Source organism: Dysidea avara, chromosome 8 (genome assembly GCF_963678975.1).
Source record: "Dysidea avara chromosome 8, odDysAvar1.4, whole genome shotgun sequence".
NCBI classification, from domain to species: domain Eukaryota; kingdom Metazoa; phylum Porifera; class Demospongiae; order Dictyoceratida; family Dysideidae; genus Dysidea; species Dysidea avara.
Window position 1 is genome coordinate 26,865,771 of NC_089279.1, and position 23,966 is coordinate 26,889,736.

The 23,966-nt window shown below is 38.4% G+C and overlaps 2 protein-coding genes and 2 non-coding genes across 4 annotated transcripts in view; 1 reads left to right on the plus strand and 3 right to left on the minus strand.

Moving 5' to 3' along the window:
* The window catches only part of LOC136262687 (nuclear pore complex protein Nup93-like), a 47,968-nt gene that overhangs the window by 18,319 nt on the left and 5,683 nt on the right, over window positions 1-23,966 (minus strand). Inside the window, exons 2-10 of the mRNA XM_066057054.1 lie at window positions 21,912-22,029; window positions 21,666-21,728; window positions 21,486-21,611; window positions 19,295-19,459; window positions 19,123-19,199; window positions 18,851-18,910; window positions 15,085-15,217; window positions 571-668; window positions 79-304 (exon numbers count right to left, since the gene is read on the minus strand). Of these exons, the coding sequence (XP_065913126.1) occupies window positions 79-304; window positions 571-668; window positions 15,085-15,217; window positions 18,851-18,910; window positions 19,123-19,199; window positions 19,295-19,459; window positions 21,486-21,611; window positions 21,666-21,728; window positions 21,912-22,029 (1,066 nt within the window). The remainder of the gene's footprint in view (window positions 1-78; window positions 305-570; window positions 669-15,084; window positions 15,218-18,850; window positions 18,911-19,122; window positions 19,200-19,294; window positions 19,460-21,485; window positions 21,612-21,665; window positions 21,729-21,911; window positions 22,030-23,966) is intronic.
* Window positions 376-457, minus strand: LOC136265277 (small nucleolar RNA SNORD24). The gene has a single exon (XR_010705471.1). It is a non-coding gene; the product is annotated as a small nucleolar RNA SNORD24 (small nucleolar RNA).
* Window positions 3,484-5,823, plus strand: LOC136263668 (uncharacterized). Its single transcript, XM_066058304.1, has 8 exons — window positions 3,484-3,646; window positions 3,704-3,751; window positions 3,806-3,997; window positions 4,053-4,570; window positions 4,855-5,085; window positions 5,131-5,359; window positions 5,417-5,470; window positions 5,522-5,823. The coding sequence occupies exons 1-8, from the start codon at window positions 3,484-3,486 to the stop codon at window positions 5,821-5,823; spliced, it is 1,737 nt and encodes a 578-aa protein (XP_065914376.1).
* On the minus strand, window positions 19,679-19,760 carry LOC136265274 (small nucleolar RNA SNORD24). The gene has a single exon (XR_010705468.1). It is a non-coding gene; the product is annotated as a small nucleolar RNA SNORD24 (small nucleolar RNA).

The following is a 23,966-nucleotide window of genomic DNA, read 5'->3' on the forward strand; positions in this document are numbered from 1 at the left end:
CCAAACACAGGAACAAAAATGTTTACATACACAATCTTAAGCTCTCAAGTTTGTATCTAAACAATCACACAGAATTACCTTCAACCACATATAATCATCAGTCTTCACAATTACATTGCTGTGATCATCCTGAAGGTTACATCTTCCAACAATACAGTAAACAGCTCTCTTGAATGGGTCCTGACTGCTGCGGACTGAACGCTTGTACATTGTCTGTAGCCGTGCTAGTGTTGTTGGAGAGAGTTGCCTGTCTTCACTTTGTTGGTACTCTTGTAGATAACCAGCAAAGTCACTACATGTTGACCTGTTGTAAAATTAAGAGTAGTAAAGAAATGGGATGTTGCTGTATGTATAGGTATACTATACTGTACAATGAGCTTCACAGATCTTGGTGGATGAACAGTCATCAGGTAACTGATGTAGTTATCAAGAGTAGCAAATGATATCATCATCAGCTCACATACAGTAACAGACACACACACACACGCACACACACTCTTACATATGCACACATGCAATACACACACACATACAAACACACACACACACACTACACACAGAGAGACTTACTGTACACCACTGACAGCATCAGTAGCGGCTTGCAGGTCGCCACACCTCAGACAAAAGTACACAACAGCCCACAATGGTAGCCCATCCACTGTCCCATCCTAACACAACAACACCATTAAACACGTACAATATGGATAATAAGTAATATCTGTGAACATTAATGAGGACACAACTTTGTGTACGAAGTATTAGCAAGAGTTCATAATATAGTAGTAAGAGAGAGTATCTAAACTGAGATGCATTTATCAAACACACTGCCACTAGTACAGTATCAACACCTTACTCAGTTATGTAGAATAGAGTCTTCACCATATTCATCACCTATCAACAGTTCTCTCTTACCAGTAGATTTGAATTACACACCAATCAATGTCTTTCCATACTAGGAGAGGCATTGATTTAATCAAAAAGTGAACTTGTAGCAGTGTGTTTGTACAGGATATACTGAGCGTTTGATACTCTCCCTCTTCTAATATTATGAAATCTTGGTATTGGTTACTCAAAGAGACAGAATATAGTCTCTTTTGAAGTATGCAGCTTGTGTACATCCAGCATGTGCTCAAATTCTAAGTACAGCTGCAGATACCAATCACCTTCCAACAAAAGGCATGGGAATATAGGAGAACGACAACTGACTTGGAACATCTGAACAAAACTGGGTATAGAGATCAGTTATCAGCAAGATGAGACAATAATCACAAGAAGGTGCAGTGTGTTAGGTGCAGTGTGTTAGCAGAGGCAAAAACAGTTGATGCCTATGAAGATACCAGTGAAAAAAGGCAAAAAAGACAACCTCTTAGCAGAACAACAGTAGGACTTTTAGAAAGACAAACTCTGCAGTGCTAATCTCTCTGATAGGACTTCAGTACAGGTGGCTACTGCAGTGGATCCTTGTTTTATCTAGTGTTGCACCAATATCCAAATTAGCCGATTATTCCGATAACCGATATTAAGCAACAGAATTAGCCGATACCGATAACCGATCCGATATACACTAATAACACTAACACTCATCCTCATCATTATTAAATGGCTCATATTAGTGACATAACCATTGATATACAGCTATACCACAAGTAAAAGTTACTCATGGTAAACAGGTTTTAAGTACATTTTACTACTGCTATACAGTTGAGACAAGTGGCTGGCACTACATAGAAACCTAAAAACCTCAGTTTATTGTTGGGCATGGCCTAAACCCTGACAGTTTATTATGGGCATGGCTTGTAGTCACCGCTAAACCATTAACACATAACTTAATTAAAATGCCAAATAACTTATGTCTAGCCTCCCCCACATCATTATACTACACAGCGCAGTGGAGATTAACATCGGCCTTGATTTAATCAAAACCGATACACTAGTTTTATCTACCCAAAAGTATGCATGATGGTCTTCATCAGGCTTTAGATCATTGCCCACTCCATTGCCTTTACCATGAAACCCAAGTCTATTTGGCATCTATGTGCTTCATTGGCGTCACAAGCTTTTGCAGCATCTATTAAAGCCTGGATGAGGGTGTACAGTACACAGCTTGTAACATTACTGAATCTAAATATGTATGTACTGTATTTACTCGATTTGTGCCCCAGGGGTACTATTTTTTTTGCCCAAAACTAAGGATAAAACCAAGAGTTAATAATGGGAGAGGAGAGTATCTAACGCAATACAGAGCCGTTACAAATGATTCGGCGTGATTCAAAGGGCTTCTCTCCGTAAACCTTTGTAAATTATCGAATACCATACAGGTGAAAAATTACTGTGATCGTCACGTCTGCTTCATGCGCCAGTGCAGCCGTATTGTTGAATATCGTTTGCAGTAGTGTGGAGAAGAAGATAAGTGTTCAAGCAAGAATTCTCACATGGCGGAATCCGTTACGCCCAATCGTGCGTATGCTTTTCCAGCAACTTCGAGGCTTTTTGTGCGTAGAGGCGAGAAAGACGACAGATACGAGGACTTGGACAAGGAGGGAGATAGAGGTGAGGAAGACGATAGAGGCAAGGACTTGGGCAAGGGGGAAGATAGAGGCGAGGAAGACGATAGAGACGAGGACTTGGGCAAGGAAGAAGATAGAGACGAGGAAGACCATAGAGGTGAAGAAAACGATAGAGGCGAAGAGGCGAGGAAAGTGGCCAAATGGAAACGGAACTATCGACAGAAACAATTTTTAAAGAGATGTCTCAGACGACGAGAAGTGACAGTATGCTACAATTGGATCGACTCTGCCTTCAGCTGGAAAAGGAATTTGAAGATTTAGCATTTGTAATAGGCTTTTCCAGTAAAGATAGACAGCCAATTTTAACTATTACGCAGCGAGAGATGCACCACCATCCTCCTTTTGGGCATACATCCAGGATTCATTTGATAATCAAGGACCAGGAGTATGTGGTGAATGTTCTAGGTGTTGTTATTCAGTCTGGATCAGTAAGCACTGATGAAGAAGTCCATGAACTGTGTAATATGTTTTCAGACCAGTCATCTTACAAATTTTGCCCCGGCATTGAGTGGGACCTGTATGAAGAATATTATCACAAAGTAATTCGCTACAACCTACGATGTGTGCGATATTCTATAGCTCCCTACCAACGTGTAGATTCCGTAAACTGTGCACATTGGTATAAGCTTCCATCAAATGCACCCTTAGCAGATAAATTTGCTAAAGAAGTGATGTGTCCTTCTTGTAAATGCATGAAGAATTGTCTTAATTCTAGGCGAAAGCTCACAGTGTCAGAAAGCCCATCCAAGAAAATAAAACGACAGCTTCCATCTTCAAAAGCCAAACTGTCTTTTATGTCTCCAGCTAGCCAGTCTAAACGAAAGCAAAACGCCCTCACAGAGAGAAACAATGATAAAATAAAGCTACCAAATGTGAAAGGACCGAAATAACACTGGCAGATGAGCAACACGAAGAGATGTGTGCAATTTTAAATAAAGTTGAAGAAGTAGATAAGGCTGAATTGGAGAAGGTTTTTGCTGAAGGAGATAATCATGGGGTAGGCACACAAATAAGAGAGGTGTGGACAATAGATAAACGACAACAACTAGCTCAGTTTAAAGTAGATCAAGATAGAAATGGTGAGTATCTAGAGGCAAAACATGACACTTATATCAGTGATCTATATTGTGTTTTAGTAACTGGAAAACAGAGTAACCAGTGGAGCATGATCACAATTAGGATTGGTATGTTTGATATTGCAGTAATAAGTTAAATTCTAATTTGTGTGTTTTATTTAGCGTTGGCTATTTTTACCCGAAGTCCTGCTGCATACGAAGCTCTGAAAAGTTTCAAAATTCTTCAACTTCCGTCGCGGTCTACACTGCAATCGTACACTGGAACGTTTTTACATGAACCTGGTGTAAGTAACCAGTGTATTGCAGATCAGGTGGCTCGGTATGTAATGTTTAAAGCAGAATGTGAGAAACAAGGTAGTTCAACTTTTCTGTTTTGTCATACCAGTTTGACTATTAATATACTTACTAGGGAAACGCAAGCCGCAGAGTGATGGTGTAATGATATTTGATGAGGTGAAGGTGGCATGCCAGCTAATATGGAATTCCAGGAGTCATAAACTTTCTGGGTTGGCTATGACTAACAAGGACATGTCGTCCCTTAATGACATCTACAGAGTTTTGAAGGAACCGGATTCACCAGGCCAGACTTCCTACATACTTCAGTTCTTATGGCGAGATCTCACCAGCAGCTACGACATTGTAGGGCCCTACTTTACATCAAAGGAATCAGTGGATGCACAGTTTATATTGTCGTGTGTGTTAGAAACAGTACATCTTTTCCAGACTTGTGGGTTGAGAACCAGCTTGATTGTCTGCGATGGTAGTCCTGCCAACCTTACCACCATTAAGTTAAGTCATGGACATTCTGGTGCTTATTCAGTGATATCTGATACTGCCAGTAATGATGTATATGAAGTCAAACCGTGGATGGTTAATCCTTTCAATCCTCCGTGGCTTATCTATTGGATGATATGCCCTACTCACCAGGTAATTTGTATTAAAAATTGTAACTGGATTTGTGAAAAGGTACTTTTCCACACATTTTACATGCAAGTAAACAACCTGTACTCACAGTCAACCCTTCAATCTGGTTAAGGTGTTTTTTTGTATCAACATGTAGCCAAACATGCTGGACATGAAAAATTTCAGACAGCTGAATGCAAATTACAAAATTGGTCAAATTTTGTGTGTGAAACCGGTTCCGTTTTGCAAATCCAGTCATAATTAATGAATCGTATAATATTCATTTGTTTTTCTTTTTATTTGTATAGCTCAAAAATATGATTAATGTGCTCTTTTCCTCCAAGAGTGGTGGAACAAAACTGTTCAAACGTGGCCAACATCATGGTGTTTTTGGATGGAATTCCATTATAGCTATGTACCAACGAGAAGTAAGCCGGGCTAAACAGAATCTGACCAGGATGGTGCCACGTTTGAAAGAGGTCCATGTTGTTAGGGATTCTTGGACTAAACTCAACGTTTCACCAGCCAAGATCATGCAGGTAAATTTCCTTGTACACTGTATTTACTTTTAAGTAGTATTACAGCAAGAGCAAGTCCTGGGAGAATTGTTTTGGTACACCAATCAAGACCCACTGCCAGCTGATTCCGATACTACTAATGAAACTTGGGAGTATCTGCAAGCATGTCACAAGCTATTTGAAAGTGGATTTCTATCACATGATAAAGTAGACAATATGGATTCTCCTGTGTTACAGAACATCGATGATGGGTATAAATATTTTACCTCATGGCTGTCTACACTACTTGAGGAAGGTAAACAATTGATATTACATATTATACTTACATACGGTCATATTTATAACACTTTAGATTCGGACTATCCACATGTTTCATCGAATCAGAAGTCTTTTTTGTCATGGCAAAGTAAATTAGTCAATTTTTTTACAAACAATCTATACTAACACTTTTATATAGCCTGGGACTTGCTATGCATCGATGTTTACAGCTTTAGAGCATTCTGTAAAGATTTTTTTGCAAAACATCCTGGTTATTTTGTGTCTCCATTGAGAATATCTGGCTCTGCAGTTGAGAGCCTTTTTAGCCAGTTTAAACGTAATGCTGGAGGAAAACTTGATTCTTGCAATTATGTGACAGCAAGGTGTGCACATCTGGTCCAGCAGTGTGCATCAGGACACCACAGTGGAGTTGGCTACCGGGATGAAACATTGACCTACATGGAATTGCCCCTCCACAAGAAATCATACGGAAATTCATAAAATAATTTGTTGTTTAAAAATGTATCTGTCATTGTTTTCTTACAGTTGACAACTTTGTATGATGTGCTAATAGTGTTGTGCGTAAGTTAGTATCTGTAGTAGAACCCAAACAACTGAACTAAGTAACCATATAAATTATTTTGTAAGCTCTCTGTGCTGTACTGAGGATCAGAAACAGAACTATGTTGAAATCATTCTTTTAATTACCATACCAGTATTACTGACACTCTATGGCTGCATATTAACAGCTAGCACCTGTTAACATAACCAAGCACAGCCCAGGAAATTACTAAGTATTATGCAACAACAACAACATTGATGTGACCACACTAGCAAAGTCAATGAGAAAATTTGCTGCATTACAATATAGGTTTTATACCTCTACTCTTGCCAGTAGTACCGAAAAGCACACTTGGGTGGTTGCAAAGGTATGCTAGGATGGTCGCAAAGGCACACTCTAGAGTCCAGGGACAGGACCTAGATGGTCCCAGCACAGATAACCGCTGCAGCGGATCTTCATTTGTCTTCCCAAAAGTAAGAATGCATCCCACACATATTGATAGTCTTCATCAGGCTTTGAATTATTGCCCACTCCATTGCTTTCATACCATGAAGCCCAAGTCTAAGTGCTTCATTGGTACCATGAACTTTTGCAGTGTTTGTTAAAGCTTCATGTCCATCACCATCAGCAACAGGTGAAGCTTATTACATAATATTTGTAATACTTTCTTGGATATAAGGCAAGGATATCTAAGGAAACTGCCCCCAACATACCACTAATATGTTCTTTGTGAGGGTAATATAAGTACATCAAACAGTAATAGCATGAATTGGTACATTTGTATCTGATTTCACACTGGACTATCTGATAATCAATGCACTTCACAAAATGCTGAAGGAACAGTTCCAGGAATAGCAGTCAACACAACAATTAAAAAGATACAGCAACCTACATGTGACAAGCTTTTACATCACAACAGCAAGGGAAACCATATATACACAAGTAGTGTGAGGTTTTGACATAGTTTTTTATCATCATCGATAAAGAAACAAAAGCAGTTATTTCCAGACTTGCAGTCTCACTGCATTTAGCCACTATCAGAAATACAGAGGAGCAAGGTAGACTGTGAATTGTGTACTGTAGCCATCACCACAAACTTAGCACTACAAGGCTTGATCCTGTTGAGTCACAGCAAAAAAAAAACTCTCATTCAATTTCTAAATATGCACATATATTACAATCAGTATACAAAGTGCAGAAGGCAAGAAACATATTGTACATCATCCATGTCTCACAAATCAATGCTCCAAGCTCACTGGCTACACATCTAAGCCCCTGGCACACTTTTTCTTCACCCGGTACCCATAAGTTTATGTCACTGATTTTATTAACACTAAGACACAACATTGACGATAACACCTTTATTGTTTTGGTACAACATCTGCAATGAACATAGATGAAGTCCAACAAGATTCTGTTGCTTTGCAAAATTGGTTTCTATTTTCTAACTTGCTCATCATTTCTCTGAATGACATTGACTGTAACATCAACAATTACGTGAATACGACAGATGATACACAAAGATCTGTTGGTGTTGTTCACCAACCATATTCAAAGTGGACAAGTACAGGTTGAGAGGAAATGTTAACTCCATCATTGTAGTGCTATTTATATAGTGACAAATCATTGGAACAAGTCATCTCATCCTCTGGGAGTACCGATAGCTATCAGGTATGTAACAATAAATTTACTAATACTATATGCCTTCTACTGAGTTATATTTCGTATTTTGTATATAGCTTGCTACTTCAACATCATGTGATGTACAGCTCCAGGTTGAGAGGTACAAAAATAATGTGCTTTGAACTGTCTTCATCACTTTTAATGTTAGTGACACAACACTATCATCAGAAGTCACCTCCACCAATTTAACAAGAGCTGATAGCTATCAGGTATTTAATATACTATACTAACATGTCTTCACTGAATTATATTTTGCATTTTACTACTAAAAAACTCTTGCACTTGTACTTCAGTGTTGTGTGATGTTCAAAGTAAACAGACACAGGCTGAGAGGTTAATATTTGATTGACTTCATCACCTCTGATATGGTGACATAACAATTAACTGTTCCCACACAGATTTTGGCTACCATATGTATGTACACATGTTGGTGATACTACTCAACAAATTATGTGTGATCTGCTGCGCTAGCAAATAATTTGCTTTTGACAAGTTTCAGCAAAGGTAACCAAAGAGACTGAACATCAATTTGACAATAACGTTGATGTACCTTACCACACTGTCTACTGTGGTTGGGCACCAACCAAGATAATGACAAGAATTCCACTGCTTTACATTTCCTCTACCCTTGCCAGAAGTACCAACAGACACACTGGGGTGGTGTCTAGCTGGCAGATATTGGGACTAGGTTGCTATTGTGATCAACCTTTAAAGACTGGCCCCTCATTACTACAATGTTTGTCTCAGTGACATTTATTGCAATATTGACAATCAAGCAAGTAAAGATGATACAAAAGGACCTGATAGCATTTTCCATCACTGACCACGTAGAATCAGCCTGAATCTGACCATCCACTACTTGAGGTGTGCAATGTAAGAGTTGCTAATAAATATAAAATATATTTACGTATAGTTTTGTTTATATATAGCTCAATGCATCAGCCAAAGTAGTCCACTAGAAGTGATCATCCCACCCGTGAATCTTTTTCTGATGATGTCACCATTAAACCACCATCAATTCAGGTATGTGACATTGTGAGTGGATATCTTTGTTAACTATGCACTTTCTGAAATTTTCAATAATACATACATTATGTAAACATGACTACAACCATTATACCACACTTCATCCTACAGCCTACCACTCCAACACCTATTGGACAACAGGTTAAGAGGTACATGAACAATGTAGCTTCATCACTTTTAACGTTAGTAACATTACATCATATTAAAACATAAGACCACAATTATTACAGCTATCCAGATTTCACATTGTAGAATGCAACAGCGTCATGGTAGCCTGCAATACCACTCTTCCTTGCCAAGAGCTGATAGCTATTAGATTGAAAAATTAACGGACCTAATGAAACAGCAGTTGCCACCATAACTTTCCAACATTGTTGGACTTCCTTAAGTGTGGTCAATATTAATTTTGAATTGCTTATTTTTTTTAAATGTACATGTGACTTCATCCCTGCTCAACCCCACCCTACAGATTGTAACTGCCATTTGAATACATGCTGGCTGTATAACAGCACCTGCACTAGTAAATAATTTTTTTTTACACAGCTCCCTGTATCAGAAAAGGTAGCCACAGAGACTGAACATAACTGAGAAGGAAGGAATTAACAGTTGACTCTCTTGTCAAAGTCAAAGAAACAGAAACGGAGGTGTAAGAGTGACAAGCTTTACACCATTCATATTAGACAACATGGAGAACCACTATATTGTATAATATTATATTTATTTATACAAATGTTCCAGTAAATCAGTTGGTTCAGTTTTTACCGCTACTAATACAGAAACTAAACCAGCAGTCATTTCCTGACTTGCAGCTACCTTCATTTATACAAACAGAGGCCAACAGAAGAGCAGTGATTTGTCTACAGCAGTCACCACCACAAACTTAGCACTAGGGCTTGAATTCTAAGAATAGTCTGCACTCATCTAGAGAATTCCCTCAAGATTTCTGTGTGCCTTCCATAATATAATTAAACTCGACTTGTAGCACTGTTTAGTCCGTGAACATAAAAGTGCAGAAATGCAAGAATCTGCTAATCATTACGTAAGTAGATATTCTCTGTATCTACATCACAAGGCAAAGCTGCAAGCTAACCACCAACAGTCTCTGACACATGTTTTCTATAACCAACCAATTTCTATACCACTGATTTCATTACAACCCACTATAGCATTTATCACTTTAGTACACCACCTGTCAATGACAAGATTTCTGTTGCTCTACAAAATTGGCTTAATTTCCTCTACTTTGCAAGTAGTACCAACAAACACGCTTGGTATAGTTAGGAGGGAAAATATTGTGATGTCACCATAGCAGAGTTGCTGTCACTTGCTATGTTCTCAATGAATTGCTGCAGTTGTGATCAACCTAATGGGACTGACTGATCATGCCACAGTGAAACAATGTCAGACACACAAGGTAGACCACTGTATGATTTTATCTACCAAGTGGTACTAGCTGTGCACCCCCATATAAGATTTTGCGTGTTACACATGCTGTTATACTGCATTAAAAGTTGCGCTTGATCAGCTAATAAATAATTTGCAGTTCCCTACATATGGAGATAGAGACAGTTCAAGACAACAATTATCAGTGATATTGACATTGATACAACAAGGACTGGCTGATGTTATCCAGTAGTATGAGATGTGTAATGTACATAATGTTACTCATTTTGGACTACAGCTGCACACTGTCTGACAATGTCACACACACACAGAACGCAGACTATTATATGCATGACTCCATATGCACTATCAACATCAACCAAGCTGTTTATACTAACCGTTAACTTAAAAACTACCAATTGTGCTATGAAAATTTCAACTATTATACAATGTGCATGTAAATAACTATGATATCATTCTTCATCCTACTGTGATGTTCCAAGTAGCCAAATACAGGTTGAGAGATAAGCATAAATAATAGCATATTGATTGACTTAATTTTAGTGTTAGTGACACTACACTACCATCAGATACCACCTTGTATTTAACAAGAGTTGATAGCAACCAACACTTAGCAACCACCAAACACTTCTTCCGCCCCCAACCACCAAACGTACACACAGAGAGTGTAAGCTACTTTTACAGATATCACTTTACAACCAGGAACTTCCACTAGCTGATCTAGTTGAGGCATGTAATATGGCAAATATAACATCGAAAATATCAAATACTGTGTACTTCTACACAGTTTACTACATCCAACATCACTTGGCAGGAACTACAACTATCCACTAAGCTAACTACTTTTTATCAGTACAAGTAGTGGTCCTGGCCAGTGACTCCTTTTCAGTCAATGTCACCTCCATTGCCAAAGCACCACCAATTCAGGAATGTGATATTGCAAGTGAATTTACGTAATCTTTGTCATTTTGGATTGCATCTGCCATAGTGAGACCCGGTGAGGCCCACAATGCATACTATAATCAAAAACATAGCCTAAACCAAAACGTTTTGTAAGTGTGCATGGGAAGGGCTATATAATCCAGATTATCTGTTAGTAATTGTGCTTAGCTTGCATTTGTAACATGTTGATAATGGATGAACTGTATGTTTTTTTTCTTCTTCTAGAATGTACTTGTGAAGATGAGAAAAAACAACTTGTTTTAGGAGATTTGTTGACATTCATTACAGGAGCGGACAAAATCCCTCCTATGGAATTTAAAGATCCGATTCGAATCTTGTTTTTGTATGAAGCGAAAGAAGTCCTGCCCACAACTAGTACTTGTGTGCTGTGTATTCATCTGCCCACAATTCATTGTGATTACTATCAGATTTAATATACGTTTCAACTCATTCGAACAAACATTTAACAAGAACCTTATGCATGACGTCACAAACAATCCAAGTCCAGGTTTACCAGTCCAGACATTTTTTCATGAAACTGTCAGGAAGAGGTAACTCAATGCAGAATTCTTACAAGTGTTGCTTTTGACAAAGGCCTCCATATATTGTCACTTATGTATCACAAATACTTCAGTCTCTCACGATACTATATTGTATCCATAGTAACACAATGGATGAATCTATAGCAGCAAGAATGGTTTACTTTCAAGACACTTGCTACAGTGAATACCACAGTGTGATTCCAGTGCTTTCATCTTTAAACATTTCTGGTGTAAACCGGAAATGATATGCTTAGCTTGGTCATCTCCTTCTGGTGTAAACCGGAAATGATATGCTTAGCTTGGTCATCTCCTTCAAAACATAACAAACAACACAAGTCAACAGATACATATATAAGTCAGCTGTAAATCAACTACAATTGTACACGACCTTGCATTCCTTTAGTTGAAATTGTTGATGTTTAAACCTTCTTGCCTTTGACTTGCAAGCTTTTCTTTTTCTGCAAGTTAAGTTGCTGTTAAGGAGCGCTGACTGCCATCAGGACTCTTCCATAGCATGCTACATCAACATCATGTGACAATCAAAGTGCACGGATACTGGTTGAGAGGTATGCAAAAACAACATTTTTAGTGAATTCTAAAGTTAGTGACATTGCATCATATTAAAACATAGGTACGTAAGGAGTGCACATTTTCCAAAAGGCCACCATGTCACAGTAACCAAGATACCACCTTCTCCCCTTAACAAAAGCTGATAGCTTCCCTGATCAGCTCCAAACACAACCTCTTCTGCCCCTACCAAATACCAAATACACAGCTACCACTAGTACACGTACTGGATAGACTACTCTAGCCCATGATGATTATCAATATTGACAGGTACTGCAGCTATCCTCTTTGTTAGTTGTACAATCAATCCATGTATTCCTCTGAGTGACATATGTTGCAACATCAAACATATGATAGATGATACACAAGGACTTGAACACCATGAAACTGATCAGGAACTGACCGTCCACCATGTGATGCATCTGATACTTCTCTGTAAAACAAAGCACTGTAGCTAATGAAATTTTGTACAGTCACTATTTTTGCATGCATGTATTTTGTATAATATGCACATTTGTCAACATTAATCTGAGTCATTATATGTATCTGGGTGACAATTTATGTCCTACAGTGGTGGCACTGTTTTCTAGAATGAGAGGTAACCAACCACCATAAATCCAAACTGTGTGAGGTGTCTCAGCTTTGTATACCGCCTTCCATTCTATTGAAACCGCATATTCTTACACTGAAAACTCACAAGTTTGTGTTTTCTGGATTGCATGTACTCTGAGTAGTGAGTAATTATTCCTTCTGCTGTGGGTTATGCCATTGCAGTAGCTGTTTCTTTCCAAGAATGATTGAGGGGCATTTCCTAAAGGTATGGCCTGTTGTAGAGTAAGTGCCTCCCTCGTGTACTCTCTCCAGGCAAGCATTGCTGCCCTTTAATGCTGCTCTTGCGAGTGAATCTCTATGTGTCGCCTGCATCTTGCATGAGCTCTGGCACTTTATACACATATACAGACCTCTATGCTTTCTTTTTTGGGGGGTTGTCTTGTTCTTCTGTGTTGTCTCAATCTCAAGAGGTTATTGGTGAACCATGTTCCATGAACCCTGAGGAGTCCTACTCGAGAAAGTACTATGAATAACACCCTATAAGTTATTGTGCTCTGCAACTGTATTTCCTTAATTGGATGGTTGGGATCTTGTTTATGATCACCTTCCTATAGTGGCATTTGAACATTGCTATAAAGGGAAGGTGAGTTGCATCAGATGTTCCTTAAATGTTCTATGAAATAATTCCCCATCTATTTTAAAGGGACACTCTGTCCGTATCTATCGAAGCGAAGCCATTCAGCCATGCATTATTTTACATCCTGTGAATAATTACATAACCAAGTTAGGCAGCCTAACATGTTTTCCCAGCTGCACAACAGTGTGGCACACGAATTAACAGGTACTTCGACAGCAATTGCTGTGTTGCGTTTCCAACCATCCACCTGGTTGTAATACATGGCTCAAGTTGTTGTGTAGCGTTTATTAAATGCAGCTGTATCTCGCATAGGGGTAGAAGTACAATACTACAGCATGTTTAAGTTATAGTTATATCCCGATACGAGGGTGATATCATTGTTATTACACGAGTCCGAGGCGGAGCCGAGGACGAGTGTAATAACAATGATATCATCCAAGTATACAGGATATAACTGTTTTATATCCCAGTGCGCGGGAGTGCGCAGAAGTTTACGGATAGTAAATTAAGTTCCGGTTTGAGTTCCTGTCACTGTGCTCAAGATTTCGTCCGAATTGTGTGGAGATTCTACTTCGTAGCTACAAGAGAGACCTTACATACTGCCTACAAACTGTAGCGAAGGGCGGTGTTATGAAGCAGCGGTTCCAGGTACGATTCGCCTTCATCAGAAATTGGTATGGTGGTGTCGCGTGGTGTGCAAGAGAAAAATAAAGACCAACAAGTGGCTACGATAGAACGATGAAGCTAGAGGAAGTTAGTTCTTCACCATAGTGACCGTTGGGAGTGATTGCTGGAGCGAAAATCGTCACGGACTATTCTTGACATTTGTTAAACTAGCTATCACGGTATTGGTAACTTGTAGTGTTATTGTGTAAAGGATTAACAGTTTTCTTGTAAGATTTAGGTAGTTTTAAGTGCTTTATTGGTGTGTTTTGTATCAATATTTCCTTATTTGGCTCTTTGTTCCATTGGTAAACAATGCCATTCGCGGTTATTATGATGTCACGAAAGAGACTGAGTGGCTCCGCAACAGGGTGATAAGTTAGTTATCACTGGGTGATAACTAATATATCGTACAGTAGCAGCGCCGCTCTGTCTAGCTGTATGGTAGTTATAACCCAGCGCGGCACTTTGATACTCCCACGCACTGGGGTTTAAGAAACATTCTCCCACTACTTTATTAATTTTATGCCATCAACTAAGTAATATTGTGTCATACACTTAAACGGCTTCATGATGTAAACAATACCAATGGAGTGTCTCTTTAATTTACCAGTTACAGAGTACACAGTTTGGTCACTGTGTGGTTGCTTACATCAAGCCTTCCTAAATGAGAAATACCCCAGCAGGATGCTAACTTCCTCTGGAGAAAGCAGAATGGCTTTATTTGAGAGTGTACAGTGGAGCTAGGATTATGAAAAAGACCACAGTTTTTAAACAAGCCATCTAACAGAGGATAGTGAGCTCCTAAGGTTGTTATTATAGCCTTCCTGTTTGGACACAGGTACATGTACTGACAGTTACGTTGATAAATATCACTCTGTGTATGAACACACAAGATGATGCAGAGCTTCAAACTAACACCATCATGTCTCATAGCAGAGAAGTTCTTCCAGACCAAATACCCAAAAAAGAACTTTCTCTGAGTATTATTATTAACTCTTGGTCTTGGTTATCCCCCACCAGCAGGTATCCAGCCTGCCACATTACTAGTCGTTATTGTTAGAGGAGTATTATAAACCACTATCAGCAGCAGCAGCACCTGAAATCTTAGGGCACAGTAAGGATGGTAGACGAGCTTAGAAAGTTTTATAGCATTTACAACTTAACTTGTGACTTGTGCTTACCTCAGGAGTGAATCTAATATTGGATAGTCTCAACCTCAGGTAGCCCTTGACAAGGTTAAGAGTACCGGGAACACCACCTGTTTGGCACTGTTGTGGGTTATCATGTACTGTCCTAGTGATGTACTCCAGGTAACTAGGGGAGAAGAGAACATTGTAAACACAACACCATGCCTACCACATGAACAAATGTTGCAGGAAAAATACAACTGAAACAAATACTACACAGAACAAATATTGGAGGGCTATAGTGAATATAAGAACATACTCATTGATAATGATCAACTGGATGTACAGAAGATAAAAAATGACACATGTTGGTCTGTACATTCGTATGTCAACTTCAAAAAAAAATAATAAAATAAAATAAACAAAGTATAGTTTTTAAAAATTTTAAATTTACAGCAGCTGTATGGTAAGCAGCAGGATGTTGATCTAAGCCCAAAGGAAAAATAAAAGGAAACAGGAAGGTGTTAAAAGCAAAGCCCTAGATGTGAAAAGAAAATTTTAAAAGCAAACAAGATGATAAAAAAACAAACAGAAAGCCAATTACATTACAAAGTCAACAGTGTTTCAATAAAGCCTCCAGAGTCTGTTAGGTACACCAAACCAAGGACTGGTGTCAATAACTAAGACAACTTGACATAAGATTGAAACTTACAGACGTTTTCCACCTGTAGCAATAAACAGAACAGGATAATTTCATTGATCTGACATGATTTGACAATTAATGTCATGTGTGAATAACCTAGGTATCTGGGGGATGCACCTTGCCCCTACCTCCTTCCCCCAGGGAATATACATAAATACTCAGAGATTATGTATTTAGACACACAAAACTCCTTTACCAACTTTTAACACAGTGTCCTTAATTTTTGCACTACACGTAATCAATACAAGTACACAATTTTTTTTTGGAATTTTCAACTAGAGTAGGGACCATAGCACATTGATAAAAAAGTACTGAAACAAGTTGGAGTAGTGTACGATATTAAATCACAGTAAAACAATAAGAAGTGTTATATCCCTACTGTGCCACAACGGAAATGCACAGTAGGGATATAACACTTCTTATTGTTTTACTGTGATTTAATATCATGCACTACTCCAGCTTGTTTCGGTACTTTTTATCGATGTGATATGGTCCCTACTCTAGTTGAAAATTCCAAATTTTTGTGTACTTGTTTGTTAACTTTTTTGTAAATAATATTATTATTACTGGTGAACCCATGCATACCACATGAAAAGAAAGAAATGGCATCACGTGTCCCAGTTATGTTAATTATTGTCTGAAAAGTGAAGTATCCATTACGCTTCATTGTTAGCTATGTTAGAACCATTGCGAACCAATACGAATCAAGAACTGTTCAAAAAGCACCTTTGCAATCAAAGTAGCCACTATGAAAAATACTAGGGCTAAAACGAATATTCTAAATGAAAGAGAACGAATGTCTTTAGTCAAGAACGAATAATCGAATATTCTATTTACAGTATAATACTTAAATACAGTGTATAATTATGTTCTATTTCTGATTATTTGTATTCCAAACATCATTAAAATTTGATATCTTAATAATTTCAGTAAGTGCATGGCTTTTGAAATGAAGTAGACGCGTCCAATGATGTAGCTAGCTACCAATACAGATTTTTCAGTTGTACTGAAATCCAATTAATCTGTACCTTAAAAAATCCAATACTGATTATACCAATCTGATTATTGTGTATTCTGTAAAATAAAACTACAGTAGCTACTGCATGCATGATGTATTATTTTTAGCATTGAGCGATGTACCTTTGGCTGTATAGCACAACTATATCTGGTTACCTATGGTGGTGTGACCTCTATTACACAACCCAGATGATTAGGCACCACAAATATTTAAACACATGCTCCATTGTCCAGATTATTCCATGTTTTGAATCTTTTGATTAGCTACCAAGATGGCTGTTATACACAGATTATCAGTTTATAGTTTTCCTGTGGTGCAGTTCTTATCTTAAAGTGCAACAGCTACTGTTCTGGGTAAGAATATTATTTTTAACATTAGCAGTGGCGGATCTGGATGGGTTTCTGGGGTTTCGAAAGAAACCCCCTTTTAAACTTAGCTCAGTGGTTGTCTAAATACATAAACATTGTTGTACTGACAATTTGTCATAGCAAACAACTATATACCACTGTGTTTCAATAGCATGCATGCAGTTGCACTTCACTAACACTATTTATAGCTATTACACCCTCAGCAACACTTCACTTTTCATCTCCCACTGCATTAAAATCGAGATACTCTAATAGAGGAGTCATGTAACTACTCTAATAGAGCAATCGAAGCTACAGCTTGTAGTCACCATATTTGCCCTATAGTATTTACAGTTTAAAGCATTGGATTTATTGTAATTGGTAACTAAAAGCAGCCTAAAATCCAATCTCAGAGCTTCTAAAATCTCTAAATTTTCTAGAGAAATGTCATTAGATGCCTTATTAAGCTACACTAACTTTCAGAAACCCCATTTAAAAATCCTAGATCTGCCATTGATTAATAACAACGCCTAGCAACATGTGCCGTTGTATGGCTTCTCGTAACTTAGGGTTTGTGGAATTGCATAGAGAGGCTTTCTATTTGTTTATAGTGAGCAAAAAGGCTTTTCATTGCTGGTATTCATTTTCCATGCAAACTACTCGACACAGAACATTTGTAGAGACTGATAAGGATTCCTCATTTCTAGCTAGTGTCCGCCATCCTTCCTAACAACTTTGATGTTTTGAATTGCAAAATTGTCTCGAACAAATTCAAATGGAATACAAATTCGAATATTCGGTATATTCATTTTAGCCCTAAAAAATACAGACGATTTCTGTTACAAAGGGAAGCCATCATGTGCTACCACCAAATCAACACTTTTCACTGTCAGCAAAGACGAATGGGACACAAAGGAGGACACTGGTAAGTCCATGAAGAATGCATTGTACGTACTGCAGTATGCCAAAAGCCACCCTCTCAGGCTGAAATGACGTAGAACAGTGAAAAAATCAAGTCTGTAGGCTTAGCCATTATCACGTTACACTTGTCTGAAGACATCAGTCAGTTATTCAGTCAGTCAGTCAGTCACTAGAAAATTGTTAAATAATTTTTATAGAATTCCATAGCAACTTGTTGAAAGCATTTCAGGTTGATCTGAAGGCTTGTTTGGGCTTAGTTTTAACTAGCCAATACTGCCTCATCAATGTCTGGGAAAAGTGAGGCTGGTTTTGGGTGACGCTTTTCATGGGCCACGCCCACACCTTTGTGGTCCTGATTAAGAGCTGTATACGTAATCAGTGATTGGATATAAAATGAGTCAATAACATTCTGCAATGCAAACATGCGCATTACTTGGTAATCTCAGCAGTAGAGAAAATGTTGTGGTGGCCATACTGCATAGATAGTACATTTTAAAATGCTGCTGAAGATGCTTGCAGAGAGAATACCACATGCAGTGGTAAGGCACACAGAACATAAAAACCTGACAGGTTCAATCCCCTGATGGACTAGTTTTACTTCATTTAGAACTTTTTACATGCACCTTTTTGGCAGAACTTTGACTGCTCTATAAGAGTATATGGAGAGAAGTAGGCCATCCTTGACCACTCCACCAGTAGAGTCTTTTGAGTTAGCCAGTAAACGTATGATGGTTAATCATGCATCTTTATAAAGTGGTGTTTAACATTTGGCATATAAACATCAGTAGTAGAATGTACCGCATTTAATATATTGCAGGCAATTGTACACACCTTCTTTCTAAATATAACAAGGCTCTTTGCACAAAAAGTTTCTGTAATCTTACATCAGACCTGCAGCAAAGTAAAATAGACACTTAAGATAACACATGAACAGAGTGTTGTTTGTGTTGTGTATGTGTGTGTGTGTGTGTGTGTGTGTGTGTGTGTGTGTGTGTGTGTGTGTGTGTGTGTGTGTGTGTGTGTGTGTGTGTGTGTGTGTGTGTGTGTGTGTGTGTGTGTGTGTGTACGTGCAGTGTGCAGTGTGCAGCGTGCAGTATACTAACCTATGACCAACTGGTTTAGCAGGAAGATCAGGTGCTTCTGTGAGAGTTCTGACCAGTAGCCAACAGTCTACAATAACCTGTCAAATAATATACAGTGGAATAAGATACAGTGGATTAAGATAAAGAGTTATAACAGGTTCCCTATTGGATACAGCATAACAGTACTCTTTACCTTATCCTGAAAATGTTGATTGGCACCATGAAAAGCTTTCACAAGGTTGTGTTGTTTCCCTTGTATCACTGACTCATTTCTCAAATACACCTCCTTGGCATATGCCATCTCCACCGCATCCAGTAAACTACGCCCTTGCATGCTCAGCGACCCAACACGCATCACCTGAGGCAAAAAACAACAATGAAAGCAACTACTTGATCAAATAACAAGAAATATTGTACAGTATACGAACATGCAAATTTTAATCTATTACAGTCACATAATCCAGTGTAGGTTGGAAATATAGGATGGCAAATTTTGTTGACAGCAAAGTGACAACCACAAACACTACACACACACACACTTTGGTACTAGCAAACAGCACACATTAAAAGCTGTATGAGCTTCAGAGATCTTGGTGGATAAACTGTCGTCAGGTAACTGATGTAGTTATCAAGAGTAGCAAATGACATCATCATCAGCTCACACAGTACACAAAATTAGTAGTGTTATACTGATAACCAATAATCACACACACGCACGCACACACATGCACGTGCGCACACACACACGAACTATATAAACACAATACACTGCACTACACTACACTACACACTAGTGTTGGGCGGTATACTGGTATGGCAGTAATAAGATGATATTACAGCTGACAATAACCGATACCGCCTGGTTTCAGAAAAACTGTCATACCGGTATAAACGGTCATTGCGATAACAAAGCATAACGAAGTGGGAATGTTTCCTATGTTAACATACCATAATGTACTTGTCAATCAGTTTTCCAGCTAGCAAACTCAACTATGTGAAGGATGCACTAATTTATTAGAATAAATGCGATACACTTGTAGCATACCAGCTGGTTACAGCATTACTGTGGCTCATTTTGAAAACCACATGGTAATCACAACTATTACACTCAACAATGAATATTAGCCAAAAGGTAACAAGCCACAAAATTTGAACTCTTGAACTTTTATTTGTCCGACCTTGGTCTTTGAAATGGTCGATCATTAACCGCAATAAATGCACCCTACCAGATGTGTGTTTTCAAAAGAGATGAGACACAGCCTCAATACAGTTTCTACAGTTATAAACACAACAGATGAAATGTCAGGGACAGTTCAATCTTTCTTAAAATTTAAGTACTGTATCAAAATCATTTAACATGCATGGATACACCAAGGGTTGAGATAATCACTGACAATAGTCCAGGGAAGACAGATTATTTTTTTGATGTAGTAAACAACGTGATTACACAAGCTGCAATAAATTTTTATGTAATGTACTAAACAATGTCCTCAGGAGTTCATTATTACTCTTGATGTCGTCACAGGAAACAGTATCTGAAAATATCAGATTCACAAAATACTTATTTTTGATACAGTGACTCAGATAAACATGTCTCCACTAGGAAACTGAATAGCATAGAGAAAGTGCGTTGGTCTATGAAAGCTGAGCATTTCATTTCTATGGCTTTAGCAGCATCCATATGGGTAAACTGTCCATTAGTACACTTGTCTCTAGTATCAACATTCAATGGCAACTGGCTGGCTTCAACAGTGCAAAGTCCACAAATTCCGTTTGCTATACACAGCAAGAGGTTTGCTTCGTAATGCGAGGACATCTTTATTACACAATACTGGTACACTGCATTTTTTGATACTGTTTTTTGATACAGATAAAGTATCAGACAAAGAATCCAAACTGAAAATTACCTAGTATTCCATAACCAGCCATTTCAACCGGCTCAAATTTTCTACCAAGTCTGTCAAGTTTGTGAGTGGAGATACAGCAGTGTAGTTTCACATGGTGTAAGTCTTTATACAAATCTATATAGCTCAGTAGTCTATATAGCTCAGTAGTCTATATAGCTCAGTAGTCTATATAGATCAGTAATTGCTTTTGCTCCCAGCCTGGACAGTCCCTATATAATTACTGAAGTGTGATTACTTATAGTTCCAACCCTATGTGGCTTATATGATGTGATTTTTAGTGGTTTTGTATTGTGTACTACAGGTCTCATTAGTATGTTGTTATCGTGATAACTGCAATAACCGTGATATTAAGTTGACCAATATCGTCATATTGAAAATTTCAATATCGCCCAACCTTACTACACATACGCACGCACGTGCACACACACACACAAACATACACTACATACAAACACATACACATAAACAAACACAAACCTCTCTTTCCGATGGTATTTCTAATTCCTCATCAACTCCCACAAGAGAATCAAGGATCCTTTGCTTTTCATCCTCCCATTCATTCCTCATACTTCTCTCACAGTGTTTCTTAGCTTCTTCAAAAGTCTACACAACAGATACATTATTTATACTGCCCATTGAGCTACAAGAAACACTTACACTTTTCCGAGTCTCTTCTATAATAGCTAGGAGAGTGTTTTCTCGTTCATTACGAAGAAATCCCTTGCAAAAAAATGTTTCCATGGTAACAGTATTACTATACCTATCAGCTCAGAAAACAAATTTTCCCTAGTACGTACAGCTGTACTATATAAAACCTATATCATCATTCAACAATACATTTATTTTCTTAGAAAATTAATAGAAAAGTTTATATCCCTCAACAATTTGCTGTACATTACATACCTCTATGTCTGTGTCCCAAATTGGTTCAATTGGTTCAAATGTTTTGGCAGCATTTAATGTCTCAAGTTTCTGTGACAACTTTGGTAGATCAAACCCTCTTGAACCCAACAAGATCGAGCTGCAAGCAACAAAACAAAACAAGAGTTTTAAAATTTTCAAACTAGATTGCATTTTACCATCATCACTCATTTTTGAGAAGCATTGACAGTTGATCAGCAAATTTCAAATGATACTTTTCCTAACATGACTGCACAAACATGTGTTGAGTCTCCATAAACTAGCACAGCAGGGATGTGCCCACAGTGGTCAGCAGTGGTTGGTACTGACCACCACTCAACTAAAATAGCCACCACTACCACACTACAAATTCACCTCTGACATACACAAGTTAAGGTCTCATACAACATTTCTGGACTCATCCCTGTCTCTTGTAACCACCACTATTCTAAACCTGGGCACATCCCTGGCACAGGTATTTACAAGTATTTTGAGTGTTATGAACATTAAGAGTAGATATTCCTTGACTGCTATCCGCCTAGCTAAACCTTTTTAAGCTCAAAAAGATTGCTGTCAAGGCAGTTGCAGGCACTGGCAAAGACGTGAGAGATAAGGCACATGACCACAAAGATTACTATGAATTTAGCATTACTAGTATAGCTTAAAGGGGCTATACTCTAAACTCGCAGCTGTTACAGAAGCCATTTAACTGCACGTAAACATTGACATATATAAACACATTGATGTAGAACATTCATGCATTATGCTATTAACAAAAATGGTGGTGAGCATTCTAATTAGTGTGCGTGATATCTCAGGGACTTCTTCATCTGAAGAAGATATTGACAACGATGTGAGACAGCAATAAAAGTAGTCTAGGTTTTGTATTGTCCACAGGACCTCAACTGCACTTGCAAGTCTACATGTCAGTGTATATGGTAATTGTCTGTGCAAAACAGTTGAAGTTTACAGTGGCCCATCGTATAAGTGCGGATCTAGAAGAAAACCTTGGTACCAGTGAACTCCTAGCTCCAGTATTTATTGCATGATCTTGTGGGTATCTTTCAGCCTGATGGAGTAGCAGATTGAAGGACTAGTGGCAGGAGCCAACAACCAACATGACTAGAACAAGTGCAGGTATATACAATACTACAAAGCATATCTGTGGTGTTACAAAAAGAAAAACATTTTCACTCACAGGAATTTGTCAGTCGGCTACAATTAGAGGATTTGCAAAAACTAGCCATTGCAGCATATGGCAATGATGGTAGGCTAGGGCCTTGTGGCAGGACCAGAACCAGAGAGAAAACAAAGCATTACCAAGGTGTGTTTATTTCAGGTGTCAACCAATGGAGACCCCAAAGGAAAATGTTTGTTGCCGGAAGTCACAGAAAGTTGGTTTGATGCCATGGTGCTAAACAGGGACGTATTGTCTCAGGCAATTGATCATGAAGCTTGGTGTGATGCGATGGGAGACTGAACATATTATACATCATCATACCACAAGGCTGCATACAGGCAGTTTACGGTAGGAGCAACCATCGAGTGATAACGTCCTGTGTGGAGAACAGTAGTGATTGTGGCATGGAAGCCGAACTTCCTACCCGTCCTCCTAGGAAGATACAGAGGCTGAGCTATGAAGAAACCAATTACAAGCCATTCATTTGTTGGGTGAAGTATGGAAGATGATGGTGAAGGTGAAGGTGCTATACCCATTCATTACACCCCCTAGTTGGACAATATTTGAGCTGAAACATGCCATGTTGACTAAACAATTTACACCACCTGCGTTTAAAGCTTTAAAGCCACTTGAAATTGATTTAATTCATGATCCAACCACATTGAATGACACACAGATGGCCGGGGAAGCAATCAGTGTGAATAAGTCGGTTGTGCAAGTGATAAATAATAAATTCTTGCGGCAATTACAGAATGGAACCCTGGCTCCATCTGCATTATCCACTGTGTTACTGCCACAAATTGTCAATATGGTCCATAATGTGACATCATTCACAGATTTTCAGGAGTATATGACAAGGATTATGAAGGAGTGGAATT

What these genes read in the sequence shown, in the direction of transcription:
- LOC136263668 (XM_066058304.1), top strand. Translation starts at nt 3,484, where the DNA reads ATGTGTGCAATTTTAAATAAAGTTGAAGAAGTAGATAAGGCTGAATTG. An exon ending in TGATATGCCCTACTCACCAG is followed by an intron (nt 4,571 to 4,854) that starts GTAATTTGTATT and finishes TTATTTGTATAG; the next exon opens with CTCAAAAATATGATTAATGT. An exon ending in CACCAGCCAAGATCATGCAG is followed by an intron (nt 5,086 to 5,130) that starts GTAAATTTCCTT and finishes GTAGTATTACAG; the next exon opens with CAAGAGCAAGTCCTGGGAGA.